Source organism: Excalfactoria chinensis, chromosome 3 (assembly GCF_039878825.1).
Source record: "Excalfactoria chinensis isolate bCotChi1 chromosome 3, bCotChi1.hap2, whole genome shotgun sequence".
In the NCBI taxonomy this organism is placed as follows: domain Eukaryota; kingdom Metazoa; phylum Chordata; class Aves; order Galliformes; family Phasianidae; genus Excalfactoria; species Excalfactoria chinensis.
The window spans coordinates 49818972-49842701 of NC_092827.1; the positions used below are offsets into that span (position 1 = coordinate 49818972).

General features: G+C 37.9%; 1 protein-coding gene across 1 annotated transcript in view; it reads right to left on the bottom strand.

Annotated features, from left to right (window-relative positions):
* Positions 1 to 2581: 2581 nt before the first annotated feature.
* Positions 2582 to 23730, bottom strand: part of LOC140249923 (vesicular inhibitory amino acid transporter-like) — a 32471-nt gene continuing 11322 nt past the window's right edge. The window contains exon 3 of the mRNA XM_072332200.1: positions 2582 to 3733. Coding sequence (XP_072188301.1) covers positions 2582 to 3733 — 1152 coding nt within the window. The remainder of the gene's footprint in view (positions 3734 to 23730) is intronic.

The following is a 23730-nucleotide window of genomic DNA, read 5'->3' on the forward strand; positions in this document are numbered from 1 at the left end:
TAAAAGTATGCAATTAAGTGTTTTAGGAAATGAATTTCAGTGAGTAGGTTTAATATGTGCTGAGTACTATATCTGGGTGAACATCTCTTTGCCTTTTTAAGTCAGAAGGTTCATTTATCCTTGTTGACCCCTGAAGGCAGGTTCTCCTGAAGATGTCTGGCCATGGCTTGAATGGGAAACACATACAACTTTTGTGTCCCCACAACAGTGTCACACTGCAACATTCCTGAATGCTGATTGCAAAAAGGGTATCATGAATTACTCTTTCTCTCTTATTCTAGTAGTTTCTGCTAAGTGGCTTCTCAGGGCTTTTCACTTGGATGACATTTCTTTCACTTTTGTGCGTAGATAAAGGTAGTAATACTACTTAGAGATCATGAATCATCTCCCTTCATAGGAAAGAGTGTACCTAAGTGAGAGAACAATGATCATCTTTGGTTTGTAAGGGCTGGCACTAGCTTCCTGAAAAGGCAGAGAGAAGTCCAGCTAAAACTAGTTTTGAATCACATGGGCAAACCAAGGAATTCCTAAAATTGTCACGTGAATAAACTGCATAACCTGTTTCCAAGCTTTCATCAGCAGCAAATGCACTGAGGCAATTCCAAGAATTTTTAGTGTCAGAGACTAAACAAACACATTCAATAAGAGTAGGAGATGGGAAAAAACAGTGAATTATTTGTGGAGAGTTGCTAAGTAAATTAGCTGAAAGAATTCTTGTAAGACTCTTTGGACTGCTTCCCTCCCAGAGAGTTATGTAGGATAAATACAACAAATACTGTCTCTGCATGTTTGTTTATCTGTGAAACTTCTCCACACAAAAAATAATGATATCCTTTCACTGACATCATTCCAGTAATAATATCTTTCTGACTGTGTCAGAGGGGTAATAACAAGCTTTCAGCTACTTCACTGAGTACCATATCTTTGACATTCTACATAAAAATAAAAAGGCTCCTTAAAAAAAAAATACAAATTCCACTATAAATGTCACCATCAATAAATTAAACTGTTGTGGATTTCAGATAAATGCAGAATTTGACCCACTGTACCAAGAAGTAAGCTGAGTTCTAAAAGATTTTCCCAGGTAGCTCCTCAGTTTTCTTAATGCTTTTGTAATTATACAATCCATTTGTTTTAATAATGATTTCACTGCTATTCTACACATGACAAGAGTACATTAGGAGACAAAAAAAGGAGCAGGGTGACAAACAAAGTTTATGAGAACTCTTCTCTCGAGTTTAATTGCATGTTATTTATGATTCAGCAAATTAGCCTTGAGAGGTCACTGTTGTTCATGCAGGACGAAAGCATTCATGCTAAGACACTGCATAGAAAAATAGTTTAGTTATGTAGTTACTACTCTGCTTACTACTCTGGGCAGTCCTATGTTGACATGCAAAGGTCTTTTCCTATAATGGCGAAGAAAGTTGTGTGAAATTGTTCAAAATGAAAATGTAAACTTTTTTCTTTCAACACAGTACTTTAATTACTGAACATAACATAGATTTAGTACAATAAAATTATATGTATTCATTAAAGTACTCTGATTAGATTGCTTTTTGTCATAATGTTTTATCCCTAAAGTGAAATACATTGAGATGTTGATCTTTTTATTAAGCTGATATCTTTTAAAGCTAAAGATCTAGCAAGTTGTACAGGAAGTTAACTGACGGTCTATTTACTGCACTTCATTTACTTCATTGAGCTTTTAATATCACCAGATAAAATAAAAAGATCAAAGAAATTTCCTGCCTAAGAGGGAAAGTGAACTGCATATTAATGTTTTCAAGCTACCAGTGAGAATTTTTGTAAGCCAACCAATAGAATAACTACACTGCAGAGGCATGAATCTTTGAAATTACACTTGCAGAAAAGCTGCAGTCATCAGCTATAGTTTCTTTTAGAACAAATTCCTTTTTCCAGGACTGAGTTGTTAGAATGCCCCTTTTACTCTGACTGTTCCCATCTGAACTCATGATAAGAGCAGTCTTTCAAAGCTCTTGTAAACAGTTCTCTTTTTACTTACTCACTTAAAAAACAAGTAGTAGAGCTTGCCTTACTTCAAATATGAAATTCACTGATTTGTTCAGTTCACATGTTGAATTACATTCTGCCAATACTGTGAAATCATACTTTATCAGTTTGGAATGACAGCTCTCTCAGACTCACATATCATATACTGTAAGCTAGATTTGATAGCTTTGAGACTGAGTAGTATCTAACTCTATGAGAATTTCTGGTGAAGTTGGTGAAATCTCTTGTAGTAACTTTTTTTAGGGTCTGCAAATCACATATTAACAAAAAAAATGTTGGATTACTTTATCATTATTTTAATGCTGAACCATTTCAGATTATTTTCTTCCTCTCAACATTTTAAATGTGGGTCATTTTGTACATTTAAGCTATGAAGATTATTTTTCAGTTTTGTTAGAGCCACATACTTTTACAAATTAAAGACCTGATCCTGCAAACATTTAAGCATGTGCTTAATTTAACTTAGTGATGCAATCTCTTATATACTGATTAACAGGACAAAGTAGTATACAAGATTAGGGCCGTATTTGGCTTTCAGGAAATCTTTTTACCCCTCTCCAAATACTTCGAGTAACCCTTTTATCGAGCAAATGATGCCTGCAAGGCTGCAAAGGAAACCCAAAATAAAAACAGAGATATCTGCATATTTTTCAAAAAAGGATAGTTTTTTCCACTTAAGCTTTAAATGGAAGAGAGAAGGAAGAAGAAAAGTCATAGCAGCACCTGTTACACTACCTGTTAAACCCATCAGCAGGGCAAAATGTGGTATGAACATGGCCATCAGCAGAGTTAATAGGAGAAATAAGCTTCTTACACACAAAGCAAACAGTGAAGAACTGTAATTGGAATAGTTGCCTCTAGAAATACAAGCATAAACAATTTCCGTGGCTGCAAAAAAGGGCAAAGGGTAAGAAAGAAGAGCCTTGGTTAACAGACACAAATTCACTAGAGTTTGAAGAAATGATGGCAGGTTGTCAGTAACAACTTCCCTTGTCTCTTCACCCCATGTTAAGAATGCAGACAGGGCAAAGGTTGTTTTCAAGACACAAGCAAAAAAATGAGTCCAATTCAACATACACCTAAATTCCCCTGGGTTTTTCATGTTACCTTCAAGTGTAGGAAGAAATATTTGTGAAGTGTAACTGAAAATTATCACCCCCATGGAGACCAAGAAGTCTTCAAATTCTAGGGAGAGTCTGAATTTTGCCCAGGACCACTGATGTATTTGTGTGAGACAGTAAGTCATCACTACAAAGATGATAATGAAATGGACCAAGGAACAAAGCTGGCTGAGTTTGGAGACAATTTTTAGAGTTTTGATAAATACACAAGGCAGCAGTGTAAGAAATGCAATTACAGACCAAGTTTTCTCAGTCACTGGTACATACGAAAAACTGTGTGACAGCAAATTCCCACTAACAACCAGATACAAAATACATGTCATGATCAGTTCCATCACTTGGGTCACATTGACAACTATGCCACCTAGTCTGGGAGACAGCTTTTTGCAGCAGGCATTTGCAATATCTTCATATGTATCTCTCGCTCTTATGAGCTGCCCATCTTCATTTTCTTCATACAGGCAAGCAATTAGAATTTTGCCTGTATAACAGCATAATGCTGCAGCCAAGATGATAAGAAACAGGCCACTGTATCCACTGTGGAGAAGAGCATATGGCAATCCTAGGACAAAAATTCCCTGAAGAGGAAAAAGAGAAATGAGACAGCAGAAAATCCCTGAGGCAAAATGTTTACTAGAAACCATGCTCCCAAACTTGCCCTTCATTGAACACTGCTTTCACCAAACTGAATGGTGGAAGTACTGCTACATTAAACTAAGTAACAATCACGAGAAGTATGTTTACTTATGACAAATGAAATTATCAGCAAAACAAAGAAACCCTGCTCATATTGACACACATGTAATGATAAGTTAAAAAAAGGAGAATGTGGATGAATGATATGGTCAGGTTCTTAGTTAAAATTTAAGGCTGATGTGATTCAAAGCACATTTTACATAGTTCCAAGGCACTTACTCAATCAACATGCATATTAATGAAATGGGTCTAATAACAGTAAAATTAAGCAGCTGTATCATCATCATCTCTGTAACTTTCATTTAAACTAAAAATAGCATTGTAGATAGATCCAGTAATGGCAATTCTCTTCCATCTAATAATTAACACACCTCTGGAAAGGAAAGGGCATTAAAGTATCAGCAGCATTGGCTTTGGCTTTCTTCTGAACTCCTCACACAACCTTTACAGTGGTTAAGTCCATCACTAGAGCAATTTTGCTCACAAGCTGAGATTCTAGATTGTGCAAACTTATTTAGGTGCTTAAAACATATAGATATAAAAAAAAATATAGACATACTTTTCTCTAAACAGTCTCAGAAAAGGACATAATTATATATATATATATTTATTCATTAAAAACTGTCATTCAAAATTCATAAAACAGTATAGGAAAAAAAATACAGTTAACAGTTCTACAGAAATTTTTACTTCTGTATTTATTATAGCATTTTTGAAGTGATTAAGTAGGAACATTCATGACTATGTTTGCTATTTCAGTCAGACTAGACTTGTATCAATTCCATCTTAACTCTGTTTCTGAAGAAACCAGAACTACATTCTACAATGCTAAACCTGTGAATTCTCAAGAGAAAGAGGTCTTTTAAATCACATGATCACATGATCAAGATGTCCACCTGATGATTCACAACTAGTAGGATTTTCCTGAAATTCTAGATTTCATTTTGGTATTAACCTGTGAAATTAATTGCTACCCACATTTTTAAATAAAATCCCTGCTGCTACATACTCACCACTGATCATTTTCTGAGCATTACTCGTTGCCAACTCTCAGTCTAAAGTGCTAGTAATGGCTCTTTTCAGAGTAAATGGTAATTCCTCCAGAGAGCACCTCATTTTATCCAATATATATTGGCTGAAGTTTGATGGGACAAGTCCTATTCCTTAGACATAGCTCTAATTTGAGAGGAGCTCTAATCCCTACAGTTACTACTGCGTACTAATGTTTACAGGCTCAGAGACTTACATTTTATTCACTGTGAAACATGGCAGACCCTCCCACTCTTCTTGAAGGGAGCAACAGGTTTTTTCTCTTTCACTTCCTAAGCAGGTAGTGCTGCTTATTATTTTCAGGACACAAGGAGGAAGAGGTGAGTTTGACAGTCTAAATCTCAATTTATGAATTTCAGACATCATCCTGGGCATGAGATCATGTAAGGACATTTCAGGCATGCTTTTGTCTTTCATGTATGTTTTCTCAACTCACTCAGATATCACAGCCCTTGTGAAGGCAGCATAGGAGGCCAGCTCTGTTTCGGTTCATTAAGAAGGTTAGTGTCCACCTCATCTTCACAGGTTTTACACCTTGCTCCCCATTTCTATATGGTACAAATGGTCCCAGGCCTGATCAATATGGAAGGGCAATTTTTCAAATACTGAATTATCATCAATGTATATAAAGTATTATTGTTTTCTTCCAGCCATGAGGTAGCAGTCCTTTTCAGGCTCACTACTGACCTGAATCATCAACAAGAGAAGAAATATTGGAGGCCCTCAAATCAAAACATTTTTCTCTAGGCCAATGAAATTGTCCATTGTATGAGTGAGAAGCATTGCCAATCTCACCAGACTTCACTCTAGATACAGATATCTTAAACATATAGCTGAATGAGAGCTAGAAGGATCATATTAATTACATGCCTTAGTACCTCTTGATTAAAAGGTCAGTGTCTTTGTATATTGTAACAGAGGTACTTTGTTTATTACTTGCATAACAATACAGTTATTCACTTTCACTACATAACTATTTTGGTTGTTTTTAAGACTTTATTTTATAGCATTGTTTTTGTATAAATCACAAGTGCTATTTCATTTAGGAGCTGGGACATTCAACTGCCTAGTTGATGGTACTTCAGTCACCCCAAACTCCCTACTTGATTACAGTAATGGCTTGGTTTCATTCTAACACAGGCCTTGTGACCCAATTAGCTTGCAGTTAGTGTTTCTTACTTATATGAACTTCACTGAAGTATTTAAAAGTGCATAATTTCTGTTATTTTATAAGCTACTTTCTTAAAAACTCTGGATATCTCTGGATAGCACATGCATGTAACGTTTGCTGTCTTGCCATTTTTAATCACAGATTTCACTGACTGGGAAGATAAGTAATTGCCTTAAGTACAAAATGTGTTCTCTTTCCTATGAAAACAATCCTTAGAGAACATTTACATAATAGGTTGAATTTAAAAGCAACATAAATAAACCAAATCTGTGAAAAAGTCAGGAAGATAAAAGCCACAATCATCTTTCATATTAACATAAGAACAATGATGTTTTCTCAGTTTCTTGCAATTTGTAGCAGGCTTATCTCATTTGCTCCATACTCACAGAATCATTATTTCACCCCTTTAACCTGCATTTGGAAGTTCAAACAGTCTCTGCTGACCTGAAAAGTGACTGTGTAATTAAACTGCAGGTAAGTGTCAGAGCAGGCTTTACCACGCAGTGGCTTTTTTTCCCCATGCTGAATTTAGGCCATTAGTGTTTATATGACTAGCCTCAGCCTTAAGCAAAGCACAAGTCTTTCAGAGATGCTATCACATTTGACAGCCATTTGCAGTCCTCCCCACAGGTGTCTGCATTTCCCAGCTTAATTGTTAGTTTAATCAGAGTATAACATAATTCTAATCTCTAATATCTCCTTGCTGTTTGTTTATATCTTTTTTATTTGGTACTTAACACACAGCGTAGGATGAAAAAGGTTGTTTTTTGTTGTTGTGTTGTTCTAAACAGAACATTTCTACAAAAAGTGCAAATTTTCCTTTCAGTTGATATTTTCAACAACTCTGTTACTGGAGTTTGCTGGTGAAATTTGTGCAATGGATTTACTGTTTCTGTGTCTTTCGGATTTCAGTCAATAGTGGAAAGCAAACACTGCAGACATAACTAGTAGTGTTATGGATACAGAGCGTTTTTAGTAGGGAGAAAAAACTCTGAACAAATCAGTGTGCTATGTGGTATGTGGTATGATATGAAACATCACTCTTCCTAGCCAGCCTGTAGTGGCATTTCCATTAAGAAAGAAAAAGGAAAAGGGAAAAGGGAAAAAGGAAAATGGAGAGGAAGAGGAAGTAAGAGGAAAGAGAAAGAGAAGGGGAAAGGAATGGAGGAAGGAAGGGAGAGAGGAAGAAAGAAGGAAAGTAAGAAAGAAAAAAAATAAGAAGAAAGTTTATTGTATTGGCACACTGTCAGATTACTATGGAATAGGAAGAAAAAGTTAATGATGACCAAGAGAGCTGATAGACTTTTTCAATCTTCCAAGCTCTCTTTGGATTCAATCCTCTGTTTCTACCTTTCCAAAAGCTGCACTTTCTGTTAGAACCATTTCCTGTACATCATCAAGTTTAAATAGTTTAATTTCAATGTAAAAGATACCTTTAATAAGTGCTTAGTTTACCGTGATAAAACAGCATAGGCACTGTGCTGTGTTCTGTGGTTTAAAGTATTTCAGCAACCTTATACCACTGCTTGATCCGTCTGTGGAAAATTCCTCCTCCACAGAGAAATTCTTTCATGGTACATTGCTGTTGAACGTGGCTTCTTATGAGGACAGAATGTGGACAGACAGACTATATCAGCATCGTTACACTGTTTCTCTGCCACTGGAATAGGGACACAGGTAATTTCTATGCTATTGGTCAACCCATGTTTGGACCTGTCAGAGTGCTCTCGTCCAGTCTTTTTGTGCCCAAATTATGGAACGGGTAGCTTTAGCTGTCTGTTAATTAAAAATGAGCAGCCAAAGGAACCATTTCTTAAGTTGCCTCTCAGATCTTTTACTGTTTTGTCCATGAAGTGTGCCTGCCTAAGTGGTTTTATTTTCAGGTATTCTACTGTGAGGCCAAATAAGCTAAAAAATTCTCTTTAATGTGATTTGCTTATAAGACAGAATTGCACAGAGAAAAAACACTCACATACTTGAGTAGAGCGGAGAAGGAGTTTTTGAACCAATTCAATCTCACATCTTAGCTTGAGTAGTTATTTGCCAACAGGGGAGACCCCAATCTTGCTCAGCAGGCTGACCCTTCCCCGGTCATTGTCTCCCAAGATAATTTTAATACTTCTTTATTTTCACCCCAGATAGAGGATGAAAGTGCAGTGGATATTAGTGTGTGTTGCCAATGAGTGAACACATGTGCATAAGTGAAGGTCCTCATCAGCCCCTGGAGCAGACTTAGCCATAGGCATCTGGGCCTACAAAGAAGAGAGGACTCATGGATGAACTGGTGATCAGCCTTTAAAGAAACAGCAAAAACATGCAGGAAAAGGAATGTAGGGTGAGGTCAGCTAGAAGCTATTAGCCTGATGAGAATTTTCCCAAGAGGTGATGCCAGGAATTACTGATCCACCAAAGCCACAAAACAAGCAGGTTGGGATTTCCAATTTGTGTCTTCATATTTAAACATTTCTATATTTATTGATGGCTTGACTGCAATTTTTTAACTACATAGTATTATTTCTCACATCACCAAGACTGTTTTCTTGTTTAAAATGTCAAGACATCTGGATTTGCAGAGAATGTCGAAATGGGATTGTTTACTTTCATACTGACTTTTGGCCACTACTTCACCTAAGGATAAGTACATCCCCGAAGAATCAGATATGTTTAGAAAAATGTATAAATGAGCACAATTAAGCATCCTGAGAAAATATCGACATTTCTTAATGTTTAGTTTTAATATTTTTTAATACTCCCAAAAATGCTTCATTTAATAATCTGTTCTGGCCTGAAATATGACACTTTTAAAAACAAAGCAGAATGAAAGGTAGTTAAAAGCAATGAAGATCAAATCATGGTCAGAGCTGAGATATACCAGGAGGAAATTAAATAAAATGGAGTAAAAGTGATGCCACAATAAAATAGATAGAGAGATTTCACCTTAAGACTTAATCAGATGGAAAAATAAATTAAGAAATGAAGATAAACGTAAATGAAAATAGTTCAGTTAGTACAGCTCTGCTATATGCAGAACACATGCTAATATGTAAGACCGCTGAATGAGGTCTGATTGCCTTTCTTGCCATCTGCAGTTACGCTACTGGAACAGTTCATTTAAGCCAAACTGTATCCCCAACTGTAAATCTGATTCTATGCATGAATTTGTGTTAGGCATACAAACTACATAGGAAAACCTCCTTCATAGATTTTCTTGGAAGAGTAGAGAGATAAATTCAAGAAGCATTTGTTTTCATTTAAAATATGTTATTTTCCAGAACTGCTGCAAAAGAGTGTTGCTGTGGTATTTATATGAAGATACTATTTTATTAGCTCTAAAATGAAAAGTATGGCAAATCTCTTAATCTCATGTCATGATGATGGAGGTACTTGCTTACATTTGTCCTTGGCCTTCTGCCTTTCTTAGGCACCACTATAATCAAAAGAGGTTTTGTATTTTCTTCCAGGTCATGGTAGACAACATAGAATAATACTGGATCAGTTACCACATATTCTACCAGACAACCTCCTAACCATATTAGAAACTCATGCAGAACCAATGAACTGTAGAATGACTGAAGAAGTGATGTGTGGGTCCATCTGGCCAACACCTGCTCAAGTAGGGAAATCCAGAGTGGGGTGCTCAGGCCCATGCCCGGATAGATTCTGAAGATCTTCAGGGTGGGAGACTCCACAGAGTCTGGGCAGCCTGTGCCAGTACTCAATAACTTGCTTTGAAAATCAATCTACATTGACACTTACTTTTTTAGGGTTTGTCACTTGGCAGTTATTAATCCATTTAAGATGTATTTTATTGCTGTGTTAATTGTTAAATCAGAATGTTGTGTATTAGTGTGTCAAAAATCCTTTTAAAGTCTAAATATATTAATTATTTTTCACTACCTAAATTACAACAAAGAATTATATAAAGTGTTCTTAATAAGAACAGAAAGGACTTTCTTCAAAATCAAGAAGATTGACACTAATTATATTCCTAGCTTTTTATTCCATATCAATTAAAAAGTGCATTAGCATTGCTTTATTTTTCTCAGAATTGTTAATAGGTTTAACTAGTTGGGCTGGCTTTTAAAATATCATTATGATATCCATAGTCTACTGAAAATTCTAAATGTAGTAGCAATTATTAGATTATATGTATCTTTATCTAAGTCTCCCACATGGACGCTTGCTGGGCATCCCTCTTTCAAAATATTGATGGCATCTTAATATTCATTTTAAATTCTAATCATAATTATGTAATAGTTAATTGTTCCAGTCTAAGCTAATAATCAAATCTTCCTCTATAAACACTTGAAAAAATAATCACCCCAACTTCTAACACAGCTACATTAAGATATGTGGATAGCAAAGCTGAAAATAATTTTCAGCCTGTTTCTCTGGTTGGACGATGAATGAAGTATGGACAAACACCTTTGAAACTCCAAGAGCTGAATTCAAAATGTCTTATGCAGAATAGCATGATTCCCATCCTGAACAATTTCAAAATGGCCAACTGTTATCCTCTGCTAGAAGCACCTCTTGATTCCCTGCAACCAGAGACTAGGAACGGTTACATTATTTTTAGAGTTATGAACAATCTTACATGCTCCCTCTACAGCTAATAGAGGGGATCAGCATAGCAAAATTCAATGCGAAATCTTAGCGAAGAAGAATGTGTAGATTCTAGTTTTATACATACATCCTTCTCTTAATTCTCTTGTCACTTACTTTTAGGTTTGTTTTTCTACTTTTTCATTTAGTTGAAAACACATTTATAGTGCTCTGTAGTAGTTAACATATACAAGCACTAGAACAAAGTTGTTTTTTTATTGTGCTTTTACACAAATACACACATACAGTTTCACACACTCCTATTCATACATAATTCACACCACTGTTAGTATTCATGTTTCAGAATTTTACACTAAGCCCATATTTAAGAAAAAAATCCTAAATACTGTCCTAATCTCCAGAGGATGTGCTTCTTCCTAGTGTCTTTGGACTCCTATATCTCTGCTAGTCTTCATAACTTATAATTTACAGCAATTACACTCAGTCTCCCTCCCTCCCTTTTATTATAGGTATATATTTGTTAAATTTTAATTGATACATTCAGTTAATGACTGTAGTTGGAGGGGTTTTAACATGTAGGCGTACTGCTTCTTAATTGTGTGATGTGACTTCTGGACACCTCATAAATTCTTGTTAAGTAACTTTCAAATTACTTCTGCTATTTGCTTTCTGTATTTATTTTTTCTAACCCATTATCTCTCGAAATTTTATCCAGGTTTCTAAAATTCTCTCCTTTGAAGTATTGAATATATGTATATTACTGTCCTCTGTTTTCGCATAATGAATGCAATTAGATCCACTGATCTGTTCATCTTTATTCAAGGTAATGAGGCTCAAAATAGAATTACCTTATGTTAGGTTCAATGCCTTTTGTGTTAGACAATTATCATCTATCATTTTTAGAAACTTTAATGATGTTTTACTACAGACTGCATACAACCTCCAGCACAGGTCTTTAAAATGGAAGGCACCAAGAACAATACAATTTGTCTTTCCAGACAACAGCTCTGACACAGATAATCATCTCTCTAAAGTAAAGTGCTGCACTCACTTCTTTTACCAATGTTCTTTCTTTTTGTAAACAAGCTTTATCTAATTATTTTAAAATTTCAGTCACATAAATGTATTTGCAAGATCAATTATGTTCTATTTCTCCTCAGTATTAAGAATTTTCTGCTTCTCTAGCTGGCTACACAGACTTCTGGCAATAATCTATGGACACCAGGAAAGGAATACATTGTCTTTCTCCCTCACTTATCTGTTTGCTCACAGAGTTTGAATTAAAAAATACTACTATTTCTTCTATGGAAAACTTCAAGTTGGAAGTTGGAGCTTTCAAGTTGGAAAAATTCAAGTCCATTGCCTGTATGACCTTTGCAGCTGATCCATCTCTTTATAAGTCAGTGAAAAATCTCCCTATAACTTCAAGGATGGCTGAAATGTACCCCAGCAATCTTGTTTTTCCTGGTTTGTCTTTTTCTCTGCCAATGCCAGCCTGCTTTAGATCAGGGAGGAAATTGAGTAAGGTGTTTATTTTGTGATTAATAGCCACAGTCTTTGTATATACTGAGAGAAATTTCAGGAGTGTTGGACTGTCAATCTTCCAGGTCCCATAAACATTAGATAAGGCAGATAGACTGCTCAGGAGATGTCATGATAAGATACACAGGTAAGGAAGCTTCATGATCCATACTGTGAAATGTATGCGTCCATTCGACTGACAAAGAAATAGCTGTTTTTATTCTCCTGTCAGTAGCCAGATTAGTCTTAAGAATCTCCTAAAGACTAGGAAAGGGAACAGAGGAAGGAAAATGTCTCAACAAATAAAGATCTGATGTTATTGAGTATGACAGCTGATCCCATTGGCTTTGTATTTGCTTAAATATTTGTTCTCAGACTGAAATAATATGTTGATGCTTAATTCTGGTTTGATGGAAAATGTTAGTTTGCATAAATTCATAGCTGTCTGTAAGAATGCTCTGAGCCACACAAACTAAATCCCCCAAGCAAATTACCATTTAAGAAAATATTTTATTTCCCCGGGTCTCAAAGGACAAAGCAAGCTTTGGTAAAAGAATGAGAGCTTTTATTACATATTATGGAGAGAAGAGGAAGAAGAGATGAAAAAATTAAAGCAGACAAAACTAAAACTGTTTAGAAAGTTAGCAGTGGTGAGTGATGTGGAGTCACTGCCTGCTTACCTATTTCTCACATCATAGCTCATCACCTGAAGAAAGGTAGGCACTCTAAACATCCAGCAACAGGAAATGGGGTTCCACAAAAGTGTGGTTGAAAGAGCTTAAGGGGAGGCAGAGGGAAATATGGGAGACTGGAAGTAAAGCAAAGCAAAGCAGAGAGAACCCCTAACATCTTCATCTGAGTTTGCACTGACTTAACAAAAGGAAGTGTTAAAGTGTATAGAAACTCAGGATGAGAGGAAACATTTGGCTTGTTAGGATTTTTTATTGAGTGTTGCCTGTATTGGACTAGCAGCAATTCTTGTTCCTTATGAAAGCAAGGCTGCATAGAACAAATCTTACATACCTCTGAGAGGTGAAAAAGAAGCCAGGTTATTTCTTCTGGAAGTTGGGTTATGTGCTCTGAAAGCTGGTATAGGATTGATCATAACTGCTTGCAGAGTGAAAGGTGACTTATTCCTCCCCTGACCAATATTATCCTGTTCTTTCCTCTGCATGGACTCAATCACCAATTTTAGGTGGACATTTACTCAACTTATAATGACTCCCAGAGCTCAGCATTTAAAGGGGAAATTTGTCATCTTGCAGCACTGCCAGGAGAGAACACAGTTAATAGGTTGGGTGAAAGACCTAAATAGTGATATACTATTATTTTTTGTGTCCATGAATCAGTGAACTGATATAGAATGCCACAGCATATTCTTGAATACATGAGAAAAGATACTCCTTACTACTTGGCTAGGTGTAGACGACAAATTTCCACTGCATTTCCTCACTTAATATTAGTTAAACTTCCGTGGCACCCTGAGGCTTCTGTCTTAAGGATAAAAGAAAGAGCAGTGGATTTTAATGCTAAAGTTTCATCACACACAGATATAGACAAAGATTATACTGCAAATGAATTCCCACAGAGCAGGTGTGTCTATTCTGTAAGGTAATAAAAAAAAATCACATAATTCTTAAAATTCAACAAAGGTGGATAATTCAACTAATTTTGAGTAGATTAGACAGAAATCCCCTAATTTTATTTATTTATTTATTTATTTATTTATTGTCCTCTTAGTACTCAGTATAAAAGCAAAATTATTTAATCTTTCTGTTTTGGAGTAAATAAAATAAATATGGTCTACTGTCATGTACTGTGAAAGCAGGCTTATGGCATATCGACTGCACACTGAAGATGTGTTTTTAAGGTCTGTAGATGTATTATACTAAAACTGTTATCACTTGAGGAGCAGTTTCTCATTATGGTTACACAAACTGTGACACTGAGGTTCCTGATATCTATTGGCCCATGAATATGAGTGCTGAAGTTATAAAATAAGTCATATTTCTCTTCTGTTTTCTTTAATTTCTTTCTCTCTCTCTTTTTTTTTTTTTTTTTTTTTTTTTTTTTTTTTTTTAAAGTATTTTTTCTTGTTCCACAGCAACATTGGAAAGACATGGAGACAAGATGTTGCCCTGAAGTAACAAGTGAGGGTCTTTGGATGAACAGACTGAAGAATTTTAATTTCTTGACCTCAGAATTACTCTAAGCTTTTACATATGAATACTGTTTGCATGGGTAGAAATAGGAACATTTCATAGAATCATTTTGTAGAATGTAGTTGTTTAGATTGGAAAAGACTACTAAAATCATCTATCCCAACCATCTACTTCATTAGCAAAGCAAAGTTAGTTAAATAATTACTGTCCAAGGCTGTATCTCTCTTTTTTTCTTCAACCTAGACTATTCTTACACAGAGGGGGAATTTCTTGTCTACACAGTTTCTTCTTTGTTCATAATTCAGTGCTAAGAGCTGTAGCAATTTCATATTTGAGACATTTGATTAAGACTGTATTTAGTTTCTGTTCTTTTCACCTAATTTTCATGTCTTATATTCAAATATCTGGGTGAAAGACTTTGTTTGTTGTGATGTGAAGTTCATGGGTTTTCATGAAAATTCAGTGCTTTACTGAAGTTTTTAAAGTAACTATTTCTTTACTCTCTTTGGTACACAAGGAAATGAGTGCTTCTAAACATCTGTGAACTGTATTTATCTCACTCAAATGCTCTGTCTAAAACAGGTATGTAATGAATGAATACACATGGTAGCAGAAGAGACGTGCATTACAAATCTACCTTCTTTGTGATGCAGTTAGGAATGCTGTTCCTAACTTCCCCTGTGTAAATACAGCAAAAATTAAAATAACTCCATTAGCTCTAGACAGTGTAGATAGAAACAAACATCACAAGAGGACTATTTATTCCAACAGCGTAGGACACTTACTTTAGGATATTCGAAGCTCCACCAGAGGTGCCTATCTTTCTATATCATCTACAGAGTGAGATGGACTCCTTTGTGAACGCTGAGGTGCCTGGGAAGAGCAAAGGAAGAGCTGGACAGCTTAGGAACAAGACTGCACCAGTGGAGGCAAGGAGAAGTGTTATTATACAACCTAAGAAATACTGCAATACAAGGTTGTGAACCATATCAGGTAGCAACAAGGGGTAGGAGAATATGATAGGCAAGAAGCTGTGAGGAAAAATGACTTGATATGTAAAATATGTAACTGTATGTATAAGACAAGAATCAGTAGAAAGCTAGAGGGAAAGCATAAATTATGCAGACAATTATCCTTACTGATTAGAAGAAACCTTCAGGGGTGGAATGGCAGTTCCTTATAATTTAGGAAATAGCAAAGAGCTTCTGAAATCTCATCTGAGTGGCAAAGGGAAGCCTACAGTTTTGCAAAGGTATTTTGGGTATTTTATTTTTAACTTGAGATGACAACAATAAAAAGTATGAAAGGAAAAGCACTGAGAGAAACTGGCTTCCCAGCAAAAGTGAAAAAAGTCAGCAGGCAAGCAAAAACAGCAAGAGCAATAGGGGAGAACTGAATTTAAACCTCTAGATCCTAATTAAAGTTCGGAAGATTTTTAAGACCCTTAAGGGAAGGTGACTGAGGAAATGTCATTTGGAGTTGCAGATTTGATGCAGCAAAAGAGAACTGCTTTCAAATGTTGTGGGATAGAATAGATTTCTGTGCCAACTCCTAAATATGATGTAAACAGTTAAATGAGGGAATTAGCAGTAATTATATGTGTATACTGGTGTGTATATGTATGTATATAAGATATACATATATTTTATAATATCTCTTGTATTATGCAGATATTTCACATATCTGCAAATTCCTTATGCTTCATTGGAACTATTCATTATGTCTGAAATATACAGGTTGATTTTGAAGTAATCACGCTGGAATGGTTTCTAAAACTGAAAAACAAAAAATTTGTCTGTCTGTGACCCTGAATCAACTTCTAGAGAGGAAAGCTGAGCCATGAAAGAAACAATAAATGAAAACACCTATGGGTGGCCAAGACAAAAGCTGAAGCTATCACTGCTACAAATATCATCAAGCAACCAAATTATTTTTGTTCTAGGTACTTACGAAATATAATCTCTTAGTGCTGTTATTTGTTTCAGTTCAAGAAACTGAATGAGACAAAAAGAAACAGGTAGTGGGATATGTGTCTATAAGTTGAAGCGAGTGTTTCCTCACTTAAACTCATGTGTTTAAAGTTTTGAGAAGTAAATATTAAATTAATTCATATATTTTTTCTTTGTTAGCTATTTGGTGAATACAGTGTTGCACATATGGCAAAGATACTACCATTGGCCAAGAATACAGAGATACATTTTCATCCAAGAAACAAGGTGTGTGGGAGGGGAAGAGGGAGAATAGATGCAAATGGAAGGCATTATTTTCTATTGTGCTTTTATACAGCTAACAATGCTAAAACTAGACTACAATATGTCATCTTCAGTACTGTGTGTAATCAGTGTTTATGGCTTTTTATATTCTCAAATAGCTCAATTTACTCATTCAGACAAAGCTTGTACCATATCAGTGAATCTCCCATTGTCAGGAATCATACAGACTGAAGTAAATGGTAAAGTAAATGGTAGATTAACCATCTACAGATTGTGCAGAACAAACTTTGACATTTGGAAAGTCAGCTACAGAAACATTACTATTTCTGATTCGGTCAGTACATTATAATTATTCAGAAGTCCTTTATTTTTAATATTAAATTCTCATATCTATTGATGTTGATTTTGTCCTAGATTTATTCTTTGACAAAACTTATGGCTTTTCTGCTTCTTGCTAAAAAAATTGCTAATGAAAATGAAGGAAGTTCAAACTTATATCTGGCAAAATATTTGCAGTTTTATCAGCTATCATTATGTTACTCCTGTTTCAGAAAGAATGTTATCTTGGAAGGAATTATATGTGTAAAGGCTGTGTATTAAAGCAAGTAAATTCTCTGAGGTTGTGCATCTCACAGTCTAAAGAAGTTAGATGGTAAGATTTTTGAGGCTATTTTTCATCAAGGATAACTAGTCAGTGATATGTGTGAGAACCTATAAAAAGGCAGGAGTGTACACAACATATCAGCCGTAGCAGGCTGGTAAGTAATTGTAAAAGACAATATGGGTTTTATTTGAAATGGTAGGTCTTAATTTTTACTGGAAGAACTGAAATCAGTCAGTAGATGCAGAAAGGTAAATGGTAGATTGCTAAGGAAAAGATGTGTAGTTTATGTTTGACTGAAAAGTTGTATAAATTGTTTATAAATGAAGTTTTCTTTTCCTTACAAAAAAAAAAAAAACAAAAAACAAACAAACAAACAAAAAAAAAAAGCAATGAAAAATGCATGCTGGAGTTATTTAGCATGTGTGCACTGGTGGTATCTAACTCAGTATCACTTGAAGCAAAAGCTTTTTTAGGCATTAACACCTCTGGAACAGGCCATCTCCTGCATAGCTTGAAAGTTTCCTAATGAAGAAAGTAAAGATAAAGAGGTCTAGAGGGAAACACAATGTTCAGGTTTTCAAAGTGTTACTCACAAGTAACATTTATTCTATATATGTCATGGGAAAAATATGCACTGACAAACTTTTTTTTTGCAAGTATATGTAAATGTGAATGTAAATTACACCTCTGACACTTGGCAGGTTGTCTGCTGAGCTATAGCAACACCACTGATAGTAGTTGGCCTTTGAAAACTGTCAAAGATTAAAGCTCTCAGGTGAGTATGTGCTTTCACTTCATTCATGTAACTGTTCCTGAGCTGAAATATAAAATAGTAGAAATACTGGTGTCCCTGCTCAGAGTGACTGCCTGAGAGTTAAATTTGGCATCATGTCAAAACATCTAGCAAATTTCAATTAAACCAAAATTTTGTGCTATTTTTGGCTGGAGAGCAAGACTATAAGGAGAAGAGCTGAGCTGGTGTCTTCCAGATATTCTACTGCATCTCACACTGGGACCTGTGAGTCCAGAGCCCATCAGAGCTGCAGGGAGTTCACTCTCCTTGTGGAGTGGGAGAAAAGGGGACAAAGGGAGAAAGTGGGAGATGCCCAAGTCATAAACAGCTTACTAGCTCCTGCCCCTCAAAAATCACTTCCTTGGAGTGCTAGCACTTACAGCTCAGAAGGTAGTAGCTGGACCTGCAGGTCAGATGATCTAAAGAATGCATAGTGCAGAGATACTTCAATTGATCATGATCTGTTTTTCACATCTTAAAATCTGATTAAAATGCCAGGTTATCACTGGACCATAATAGCTCTATTCATAGACTTTACTGAAAAATGAGTTACAGAAGTGGTTGAAAAATCAGACTTCTAATATTCAGCTCTGCCTGCATACAGTTCTCCTCTGTCCTGAAATGCACACAGTTCAGTGACAAAACTGCTTTTTTTGCGCAGGCATGAAGCATTTAGGTCAATGCACCAGTAAGGCCATTGTGCTTCACTGCTGATACTGGGTTTCTGTTTCCAGGTGTTAGGTAGTCTGTGGGAAGGATGGTGTTGCACACAGCCAACTGCAGCACTCCATCAATACCAGAACAGGTTGCAGCTGGATCCATTGGCCACATATGAGGTACCTTCGAAAGATGTATGTGGAAAAGATCAGAAAAGGCTTCAGAGGACAGTGTCAGCTGAACATAAAAAAATCAGGATAAGTATATTGAACATTACAGTAGCTTAGCTACTACTTCTAAGAATAATTACCTACAATACTACAGCTCTGAAATTTAGGCATGAAATAGATTTTAGAGATGCTAGGCTTCAGTTGACATGACTGGAAATAATAAACATTTGACACTGCTAAAAATAAAGCATCAAATAAATAGCTTTTTGAAATCTGAGGTTATAATTCAATGTTCTGAGCAGAACAATTTGAATTTATTCAGGCACAGCAGTGCTTCTGGCTACTGTTATCAAAATGATGTGATGCTATCCATGTCACTAAGACTCAGGTAGAAATCAGTTAAAGAGATTGAAGATATCAGTTAAGAGTAAACATTTCTAAATAAATCTGTCTGACACCCAGTGTTACCAGGATATTCACATTTAATGTTGAGTTTGCCTGTTAAACTTCAAATATGTGTTGACTCTAGAATGTCTTTTGTCTGAAATATATGCTAATTACCTTAAAGATTATCAACATTATAAATTATATATTACTGTATATTGGTTATAGCCAACTTATTAAAGCTATTAGAGACATTTATGAAGGGGGAAATGTATGGGCTAAAGAGAGAGAGAGAAGCAGAACTCCTTTAACTCTTTTGTTACTCAACTAGTAGGAAGTGGAATTTTGTGCCCATGGTACAGTCAAGCATAATCTAAGGATTGTATTAACAGGTTGTATTGGTTTTAAATGTACAGATGGAAACAAAATGTACAGAAGGTATACAAGTGAATAAGTAAAGGAAAAACTCACCAATGGTGGTGCCTTGACTGAAGCAGCTGAGGCAGTCCTCCCTGGTGAGCGATCTCCAAGAGAGATACTGCTCCAGTGGGAGTCAGCCCTTAAATGAGGTCTCAGAGGGGATGGAGTCAAGCTCCACCCCTTCCGGGAGCACAGCTACATCACTCTCACCTGTGCTCCCCCAGCTGACCCCATACTTGCCTCAGCTGATTAATCAGAGGTTCAGGCTGTGATTACCAATCTCCCATACACTCCACCCCTTCACAGCGTGAACCAATGATTAGGTGAGTTTTCCCTTATCACAGAGACCCAACGCGACGCTGATACAATTTCCCGTCGCACCGAATGCTGATGTTATTCAAATGATGATTGGATGGGTATTCACGATCTTCCGTGGGCCAGTGCTTGATAGATGTTACTGGAGACAAGCCATCTCGAGGTGCAGGTCCATTTGCGTTTCATCAGTCCACACAAATTGTTCTCTGATGGTCCTAGAGGCTTAGAATCTTAGGGAGAGTAATACAGATGTTTCAAGGGTACCAGGAGAGGAAGGTCTGCCCTCCAGGGCAAGATACAGGCCGTATTCTTGTCTTGGGTCAATACTTCTGCTCGCACCGGATTATGTCCCGGCCTCCGATACCATACCCTCTGGCCAGATATCTGTGGCTGTATAACTATATCTGGCACCAGAGGAGGAGTCCTGATCTGCCATAGGGACATAATGGGTGTCCCTTTAGCAATAAAGACCGGAGTATTGACCACGATGTCAGTAGGCCATGTACCTATCACCGAGGGGGTAAGTGAACCTCCCACCTCCAATAGTCTCCCCCAAGGTGCAAGTAGGCCACACCACTTGGGTCCTACTTGCACCTTCCAGGGCCAATTTATCTTATGGATTCCTGGTTTTAGATTCTCAGGGGCAGGGAGCAGAAGATTATTGTCATTACCAACCTGCGGTTTTACCTCATTATCAGCACCTGTAATTTGAATCCTAAGAGGGGAGGCCCATATAGTGTGTAACATTTTCAGAGCACTGGGTCTGCCATCCCGAGGTCTTTCGTTCAAGTCCCGCAGGGTTTCGTATAATCTTTTTGTCCACCCCTGCAGGGACTGGGAGTCTGTCTTCAGGGCAGCCTTAAGAATACCATTGTAGCGTTCAATAAGGCCTGCCCCTGTTGGATTATATGGCAGATGGAATCGCCATTCAATGTTGTTCTCTTCTGCCCAGCGCTGTATCATCGCTCCAGTAAAGTGAGTCCCTTGGTCGCTCTCGATGACTTGAGGTGTCCCATATGCAGACATCAGTTTAGTGAGTGCCTTAATTGTATATGCTTGATTTGCCTTTGGTACGGGATAGGCTTGCAGCAGTCCACTTACAGTATCAACGCAGGTCAGGGCATATCTCGCCCCCTCAGACCGAGGGAGGGGCCCAATGTAATCAACCTGCCATCTCTGAAGAGGACTATATCCTCTAGCAATGTGGGATGTTGTTTCAGGCAACGGTCTTGGTCTCATCTTCGAGCAAGCGTCACAGTCCTGACATGCTTGGACAATATCAGATAGCTGTACAGGCAGCCCCCATGCTTTAGCAGCTGCCCACATTATCTTTTGTCCAGCATGCCGTAGCTTCTGATGTAACCATCGGGCAATATTTTCGGATTGTGAATTCCCAATCCATCGAACTCGGGCCAGTGTGTCCGCTTCATCGTTTCCTGGTGACTGCAGGGGTTGATGACCAGAGACATGGTAGACACATACCGTCCTGTGTTTGACTGTATTCCAAATGTCTACCCACATGTCTTTCCCCCAGATCGGTCGGGCGTGGATAGTCCATTCCTGGGTAGCCCACTGCGTAATCCACAGAGTAAGCCCCCGGTACACGGCCCAACTATCCGTACAGATGTTCAGGATGCCATCACCAGGTTCTTTAGTTATAACCATCCACACGGCTCGTAATTCTGCCCATTGGCTGCTTTGACCATCCCCCTCATCAAACCAGATTGTCTCAGTAGAGGGATGGTATGCTATAGCTCGCCACTTGCTCGGGTTGCCTCTGCTGGACCCATCCGTATACCAGGCATCTTCAGGAATAGGATATCTTCCTTCCTGAACAGGGCTCTTCTCTGGTGGAGCGACCATTGGTTCTTTCGGCGTATCACTGCGATATGTCACTGGGCCTAGGATCTTCTGTAATTCCTCCTTGAGTGGAGACGAAGACAGGCTGCTTCTTTGACTTAGATAGGCGACCCATCGTGCTACCGTCTGTGCTTGGGCCACCCCTGTCTTAGGAAGGTGAGTTAGATCTCTTACCCACCCCTGGATCGGTAATGTAGTTTTAACTATAACCTCTGCTGTTTGCGTTATTGGCTCTACCGCTTGTAACGCTGAATAGGCAGCCAATAACTGTTTTTCAATCATGCTGTATCTTTCTTCTGCTCCGTGCCAAACCTGAGACCAGAATCCAATGGGGGTTCGAACAGAACTCTGGCGTTGCCACAGGCCCCAGCCAAAACCATCCTGGGTAACATGAACGTCTAGTTCAGCTGGGAGGGTCGGATCAAATATACCCAATGCCTGGGCTTGTTTAACTGCCAGCTTTGCCTGTTGGAAAGCATCTTGTTCTACCTTCCCCCAGTTCCACGATTGACCCTTCTTGGTAAGCTTATACAATGGCCTCAACAACTGAGCTAAGTGAGGTATAAAGGAGCGCCAATACCCTAATATACCTAAGAACTCTTGTAGCTGTTTTGATGTTGTAGGGACTGGGAACGCTTGGACTTTATCCACTACTGCACTGGGTAGTACTTTGGTTTTTCCGGACCAAATTACTCCCAGGAATTTTACAGATAGCCCCGGACCTTGCACCTTCTGTGGGTTTATAGCCCACCCTCTCTTTTGCAGATAAGCTATCAATAAATCTGCTGCTTGTCTCACCGCCTCTAATGAATCGGACGTTAACAGGAGGTCATCAATATAATGATATAAATTTACATTATGTGGCTTCTGCCACTTAGCCAGATCACGCGCCACCAAATTATGACAAAAAGTAGGTGAATGCACGTACCCTTGCGGCAGAACCTGAAAAGTCCACTGCCTGCCTTCCCATGTGAATGCAAACTGGTCTTGTGATTCTTCACTAATCGGAATACTGAAGAAGGCATTCGCTAAGTCTAGGACACAGTGATACGTTTTAATTTCTCTACTTAGTGTGTCCATTAGGGAGGCAATATTGGGTACGGCTGCATGAACGGGCGGCGTGACCTTGTTTAATTCCCTGTAATCCACTGTCATCCTCCATGTTCCATCCGATTTTCGCACTGGCCATATTGGGGAGTTGTACGGGCTATGTGCAGGCCTTATAATACCCACTCTTTCTAATTCCTGCACTGTTTTTGTTATTTCATCCTGCCCACCTGGGAGTCTGTACTGTTTTACATTAGTAATCCGACGTGGCTTGGGCAGACAAATAGGCTCATGTTTTGCATGGCCTCTCAATATTGTCTGAATTGCCCGGATACTAATGCATCTCTGCCGCAACCGGAACTCTCCCACTGTTGTGTGGAGAGCCAGACCCCACAAGATATCAATTCCCAATATGTACTCCGGAATTGGGGCAATAGATACCTTGTACTCCCGTGGTGGGAGGCGCCCGACCCCCAATTTTACCCAAGTTTGGGTGACTGGAACGGTCTGTCCCCCAAAGCCTCCAATCATTACTTTGTTCCCTCTGAATTTTGTTGGGTCTCCATAAATTATAGATGTTTCCGCCCCCGTATCAACGAGGGCCATAACCTTCTGCACATTTTCTCGGGACCAATATATTGTCAATTCCACATAGGGCCTCCGGTCCCGTCTAGAGGCCCTAGGGTGACTGACGTCCCTCATCACGCCATAAACTGGGCCAGATTCAAGTCTTTTACCTCTGATGCCTCTGGTACTGTGACCCGAGGCACCTGAGGTGGCCTCTTTTTCCTATTTGGCACGATAAAGTCTTCTAGATTCCAAACTGTTGTTGGTCGTCGTTCTATAAGCCTTATCCCCGGTCTTTTGGGGCGGTTTTGAAATTTTTGTTCATCCTTCAGCTGTTTCCACAACTGAAGCAGAACGTGATTGGGCTGCCCATCAATTT